The 6,782-nt window shown below is 60.5% G+C and overlaps 1 protein-coding gene across 3 annotated transcripts in view; it reads left to right on the top strand.

The window, feature by feature from the left end:
* IGF2 (insulin-like growth factor 2) overlaps positions 1–6,782 on the top strand; it is a 14,697-nt gene that overhangs the window by 1,155 nt on the left and 6,760 nt on the right. The window contains exons 1-2 of one of the 3 annotated variants that reach the window (XM_012651965.1): positions 5,417–5,532; positions 6,073–6,237. The exons of 1 other annotated variant lie outside the window; for it this stretch is intronic. In XM_012651965.1, coding sequence (XP_012507419.1) covers positions 6,076–6,237 — 162 coding nt within the window. In that variant the 5' untranslated portion in view covers positions 5,417–5,532; positions 6,073–6,075. Of the gene's footprint in view, positions 1–5,416; positions 5,533–6,072; positions 6,238–6,782 lie in introns of those variants that run through there. One more of the 3 variants, XM_012651968.1, reaches the window with a different exon arrangement.

The raw sequence follows: 6,782 nt of genomic DNA, 5'->3' as shown, positions 1-6,782 counted from the left end.
GGTTTGCCTGTCTCACATTCTTTTAAAGGGGTCTTTAGTTCCGACACCAAATCAAACAGTAGCACAGTGGTGAGCGCGCGGCCCTCCCCGGCACTCCCCACCGACCCTCACCTAGTGCGCACCGTCTGGCTCTGGGTGCTTCATCAGCCGTGTGCTGGGCTGTCCGTGGTGTTGGCAGCAGTGCCGGGTGGTCAGTCCCTGGCTTCCCAGGCTGGTGGGGCTGATGCCCAGTGGGCGCGCGGTCCTTCCCCGTCCGGAGTGGAGTGCCCTGTGGGGTGGGGGGGTGCTCAGGGGACCCCTGGAGAACGGAGCTGGGTTTGTAAAATGCTGGGCTTGGTCCCAGGGAGGGGGGAGCGGCCAGCTCAGAGCCAGAGCCGGAGAAACCGGCATGAGAAAGGCCCAGGGCACAGGGGAGTGGGGGAGTCGCAGGCGCAGGAGGAGCGGGCTCTGCGGGGTGAGTGGGAATTTCGAGGGGATGTTTATTCTCTTTGGGATGTGGGTCTGCAAGTCCAGAAAGAAGATGGGTGCTGTCGCAGTGCCTGGTCAGGGCTGGGGAGGATGCCACTTGGGGCTGAAGTTCCTGCCAGCCGAGTTCTGGGCTGGAGGAGGGCTCACCCCTGCTCAACATCCTGGGGCTGCTGGCAGGACCCTTCCTCCCTTGGGGGTCCCGGAACAGTGGGGAAGGAGCGGGCCTTGGTGGCAGAACCCGCTGCTAGTCCTGGCTGGGGGCGCGGCCAGCGTACTTTTTGAACTCCAGGGTGACCTGGATCTGCTCTGGCCTCTGGCCTGCACTGGTCACACTTTTGACTAAATAAGGAGAGGGCTCAGCAGGCGGCCCCGGTGGGGAGGGGACCATGTGCAGCCCCCACCCTGCCGTGGGCACCCCAAGGTGACCTCAGCTTTCTCCATACCTTGCCAAGTCCAAGCATGTGTCTCCAAGCACGGGCCGTGACTCCTCCAGGTCAGGCACCTCTGGAACAGAAAGCTGGGAGGGCCCCCAAACGGGTCACTGGTGTGATTGCCCCCAGGTACCCCAGGGAGAAAGCCCACAGCTCGCCTTGGCGTCTCCCCCACCCCAGCCTGCAGAGAGGGTGGAGGGTGCAGAGCTGGGCGGGGGAAACCTGGGCTTCGTCCACAACAGAGATCTGAGATCTGCCCTGGTCTCGCAGGGCCAGCCTGCAGGCAGGCACTTACTAAATGCTCCTCACCCCCAAATCTGCAAGTTGCCCTGGAGTCGGGGAATAGCAACAGGCCTGCGGTTTCCATGCGGGAGCCTCCCTTCCTCTATAGGCTAACTAGAGAGGCCAGAAAGCTGGGATGCAGGGAGCCTGCAGAGGGCTGGTGGAGAGGGGAGGGGGCCGAGCTGGGTGGGGGGAGACAGCCAGATGTTCTTGGAATGGGACACGGGGTGATGGATGCGGACTGGAATTTGAAGGGGACATTCCCCACGTGCCTTGCGCTCTGGGTGGAAAATGGGCTGTTTTTCATGGGTGGGGGCTCCCTGTCTTGCCAAGCTAATGCGAAGGAGATGCCTCGGCCCTGGCCCGCTCCCGCACCTGTCCAATGGCATTAACCCCTGCCTCCCCAGGGTGTCGGGCTTTGAGATCACCCCCTTCTAGCTAGTGTCCCTCTAAGGGGCGACAATAGCACGAGCAAAGCTCTCTGTACTTGCCCCAGGGTCCCCACCATTCTGCCGCCCCCACAGTGCCCCTCTCTGGCAGCCCCCACCCCTAGGACCGCCTGGGGCTGTTGCCCCCACCCCCAACATTGCCCAGTGCCAAGGGGGTTCTGCCAACAGCACTGTGCGCGCTTGTGTGCGGGTTCAGTGTTTGCCCTGAAGGAACTGGACTTTCCCCAGTCTGGGTGGAGAGGCTTTTTGTAAAAATTCTCTTTGAGAAAACGAAAGGAGACCCCGGGCCCCCAGCGGCGTGCAGGCCTGCACCCCTGTCTCTCCCCCCATTTTTCTCCGCTGCTTCCCGCTTCCTCTCCTCTTTCCGGTTACCCAAACAAAATTGGTTTCACCGTTGCTTGCGGCCGGCGAAAGCCCCGAACGGCGCGCGCGGAGCGCCCAGGCAAGCGGGGCTGACGGCCTGGGGTGCTCCGGGGCCCCCAAGCCAAGGCAGGGACGAGCCTGCCCCCGGCGGCGGCTCAGCCGCGGCTTCGCCTAGGCTCGCAGCGCGGAAGCGCGTGGGGCGCAGCGGCGACGGGGAGCCCGCGGGCCTTGGCGGCGGCGGCGGCCGAGCAGGGAGTCGGAGCCCGGGGAGTGCCCGGGGAGCCGCGCCCGGCGGTTCCCTCGCGGCCCTCGAGGTCCTCCCTCCACCCAGGCGCCGCTAGGCTCAGGCCGCCGCCGCGCAAGTGCTCTGCGTGGGGAGCAGGCGAAGGAACGAAAAGCGAGTTTCCCGGGCCGTGCGCGCCAGGGCGCCCGCTGCCCGCCCGCGCCGCCCGCCGAGCTCCCCGGGGAGCGCGCCGCAGCCCCGCGCGGTCCCGGACGGGTGGCCCGGCAGCCGCCCCTCCCCGGCGGCGGAGCCTGGTCTCGAAAGCGCAGCCCTTGCTCTCCGGGACCCCAGTGGCAACTTCCCCGCTCCCCCAAACTCGGACATCACTTATTCGGGATCCTGCAAATTTAAGCGCGGCTTCTCGGGTCCTCCGGCACCGTCCGCACTCTGCAGGTCGGAGAGCTTCCGTGGACAGTGGCTTCCGGGGACTCAAATCACATCCAGCCCCCACTGGCGTCCCCAGATTTACACCATGTGTCCTGGGTCCCCACATTTGTTTTCTCCAGGGCTCTGAGCAGTTTCAGGTAACCCTTCCGGGTCCTACAGATTCACACACCACTCACCCGGGAGCCCTAAAACTTACACAGTAACCCCTCAGCCCTGCCGCCTGCCACTACTTTGGTTCCGCACGGCGCGGACGGTGCTTTTCTCACGCTTAGGCTGTTCCCAAAATAAGCAGACTCTTCCCGCATCCACACGACTTTGAATATTAGCTGCAGGGTCTCAAACTCACTGTCCTAGTTCCGATTCCCCCAATCTTCCTCGGCTCCCCACACTGTGGGACACCATCTGCTGAGTGCCACAAATCTAATGGCACCAACCTGGGTTTCCCAAATTTTGCACGTGGAATCCCAAGTCCCCCCACACTGAGAGATTTTCCTGGAACCCTCGAAGTTCGAACCTTGTCTCCTCCCCCTCCCCCTAAATTCAGGCATCACCCCACGGCACATGGACTCCTTTTCCGAGTCGTAAACGATCTGAACGCTTATCGCCTGAGTTCCGTCGAATTATTTTTCAATGATCCCCAAAACGTATCCAGAATTTTATTTATTTATTTATTTTGGTGAGCCACAGAGATTTGGGGGCGTTCATTTCTGTGGCCCTACAAGCTCCAGGCCACTGATCTATCTGTCCCTGCTTTAAGATTTAAACACTGTCACCCAGGCCCCACAAGCACACTCAGCAATTACCCAGGATGAGCTCAAGTGTGACCGAGGGTCTTCTAAGCTCCCCCCAAATGACCACGGTCTCCCAGGTCCCTCTGGGTCACACCGAGCACAAAATTAACCCCTGGGCAGAGTCTATTTTTTGTTATACGGGGCTTTTTTTTAAGTATCCCCAAACATGCTGAGCATTTTCTCTGCATCACAGCATTTTGAATATAAAAAAACCTCCCCGGGTCCCACTAGCTTACAGACAACAGCCCTGGATTTTAAAAACTCAGACACTGATCCCAAATCCCAAACCCCAAACCCCAGGATCACAGTGGACTCTTTTCCTGACCCCCCCCCACATTTGGATATGCCGGACTCCCTGGAATATGAGGCCTTGACACATTCAGTATGACATTTGCGTCACAGAAAGGGACTGATTTCTCGGGCTCCAAGGCTACCCATGCACCCACGGAGTCACCCCAAACGTAAGCTGTATTTCCTGCAAACACACGGCTTACTCCCTGTAGATCACAAAATTTGGGAGTAGATTCTCCAGGCCCTAAGACCTCAGAACTCATAATCCCTTCCCCCCAAATTTAGATGTTGACTCCCAAGTCCTCCAAGACCCTGAGCAGCTTCACCCATCCTTAGATTCGACAGTTATTTTTCTGGGGCCCCCAGGTTGAGGTATTGTCTCCCAGCGCTCCAGAACAAATTGAGATTATTTTCCTTCACAAAACGATTGAGTTTTTTTGAACATTGATTTATGAGTCTCCCGACTTTAACGACCCCTGTTCTGAGTCCTCCTGCCTTTGGGCAATGTTCCATGGCTCCCCCAAAGCACATGGAAAACGTCCCTGGGTCCCAGGAATCCCAGGCATTAAAGGCCTGTGTCCTACAAGTTTCCGAGCTACTAATCCGGTTTCCTGAAATTTAGACGCCAGTGTCCTTTGGGTAATTTTCCTGGGTCCCCAAAACTTGAAAAGTTGTTTTACGGAGCTTCCCCAAATGCAGACATCATCCAGAAAAAATATATAAAATCTTTCTTGTTTACAAACAATAAATTAATTTAAATCAACTTAAAAAATAAAATACAAAAGGGCGTTGATTTTCTGCATTCACTGAATGTACTTACCACGCTCTGGGTTCCCCCAGATTGAGATTCTTGAGTCTCTAAAGGACATTAAAATTCCCCCCCGAAACCAAAGTAATTACGGAGGTCGCTTTTCTCTAGTGCCGCAAGTGTCCAGGCTGCTAACTTGCATTCTTAAAATGTGAAGTTAATCTGTACTTCCCCCAACACACTAATAATTTCCTGGGATCCCCAAAATGTGCCCATTGCTTTTCTCTCCCCATTTAAGGCAACATGCCTTTTAGGTCCCCCCCAAATTTTATAGGGAGAATTTTGATTCAACCAAAAAAATACACCCCTCCATAAACTGGTCTTGGATTTGGTGGGTCCCCCAAGGGTGCTGACCAAGATGCTGGCTTCCCCCCTATTTTGGACACAGACCCCTGTTACCCCAATTGCATGGAGCAATTTCCCTCATCCCCCAAACTTGGGATCTATTTTTCTAGACTCTCAAATTTGGTCATTAATCACAGTTCCCACATGAACAGAGTCTCCCCTGGGTCCCCCTACTTTGGGACACCCATTTTCTCTGCCGCAAATCAGACAGAGCTCTGACTTGCGTTCCCCCCAGATTTGGGCATTGTTCCTGCCGCCGGCGATCCGTGCCTGCCTCCCCAATCCTGCGCACGGCGGGTACTGGTTTCAGGCCTCTCTGCGTCTCCTAAGAAGTCCCCCGAGCTACTCGGATTTTGGAAATTTCTGTGTTCCCCAAACACACTTGGGCCGGCCGCGCGTCCCCAAGACGTGGGCAGTGCTTCTCCCGTGTCCAGGAAAACGACTGGGCATTGCCCCCAGTTTCCCCCAAATTTGGGCATTGTCCCCGGGTCTTCCAACGGACTGGGCGTTGCCCCGGACATTGGGGACAGCCCCTGGGGTCTCGCTCACCTCCAGCAGCGTTCGCCGCCGCCGCAGAGCGCTCCTCGATCGCCTTGGCTCCTCGTGCGCCGCCGACACGGCCTCCGACCTCGCGGTGAGCGCCCCGCGGTGCCCGTCCCCGCCGCCTCTGCGGGCCCAGCCCGGCTCCTGACCGGCACCCGCCGCTGTCCCGCCCAGGCTGGCGCGCCTCTGGGGCTGCCGCCGGGAGGCCGGCGCGGGGCGCGGGAGCCGGCTGCGGGTTTGCGGCTCGGCGGCCGCGCTCGCTCCGGCTTCAGAGGCCAGAAACCGGCGCCACTTTCGTTTGCTCTTTGCAAAGATCACATTTGTGGGGAAAGCGGCTTGACACGGAGCGAGCAGGGCGCCGGGTTGGAGAGACGCCGAGGAGACGCGCTCCCGGCCCCGGCGGCCCAGCGCCTCCAGCCCGCAGGCCCAGGGCTCGGGGAGGCGCGCGCCGAGCGCGGGCGAAGTGATTGATGGTGGAGCGAGGGGGGCGAGGGGGCGCGGGTTTCCGCCGGGGCCCCTTCCCCTCGCGAGGCGCGGCGGCCTGGGACGGGGCAGGCGGGGTGCGGGGTCTCGTGCATGGTCGGACTTGGTAGAAATCACAACGCCTTCTTACAGCGTCCAAACTCTCCAGGAGATGGTGTCCCCAGATCCCCAAGTTATCGTGGTGGTCCCCGGGACTGAACCCGCGTCTACGCAAGTCCAACGCACTGAGGACTGGGGCACCATTATCCGGATATTTTGGGTGGGCCCTAAAGGCGAGCTGCTTAGACGCACCCCGGTGAGCTCGGTCATGCAGGTAGGATTTGAGCTGTTTCCCGCCCTGAGCCTTTCTCCCCGGCGGCCACAGCCTCGGCAGGCTCCGCCGAGCCAGGCCCAAGGTTCGGCCCGGCCCAGCCGGCCTTCCCCGCGTCCGCACCTGGCGGCCGCAGCGATGCGCCGGGGCTTGGCGCGGCACCTGGGGGCGCTCGGGATCCTGCTGCCGCTCGAGGCGCCGCGCGGCCGGTTCCTCCTGCTCGGGCAGGTGGCGGCTGTGCGCCCCGCCCGAGCCCAGGGACCCCTCCTTCGCAGCTCCCAGCGGGGTCCCCTACCCAGACCAGCCACCTGCGCCCGCACTGCGGCGGGGCGCCCCTGCCGTGCAGCCCCCGGGGGGCTCTGGGAGCCCGGCCGCCTGAGCCTGGCAGGTCGCCTGCCCCTGCCAGCACGTTGCCCCGCGTGCACAAACCCAGGGCGCCCTGGCACCCCGGAAACACGAGATGGGGCCCCGGAATTCTTTAGAACGGGGATTCAGCATTCCGTTCGCACTCCGTCGCTCCCTGCCCCCCACCCAACCTCCCCCCGCGC

This window comes from Propithecus coquereli, unplaced genomic scaffold (genome assembly GCF_000956105.1).
Source record: "Propithecus coquereli isolate 6110/MARCELLA unplaced genomic scaffold, Pcoq_1.0 Scaffold377, whole genome shotgun sequence".
NCBI lineage: Eukaryota > Metazoa > Chordata > Mammalia > Primates > Indriidae > Propithecus > Propithecus coquereli.
This window is presented reverse-complemented; position numbering and strand designations above follow the sequence as displayed.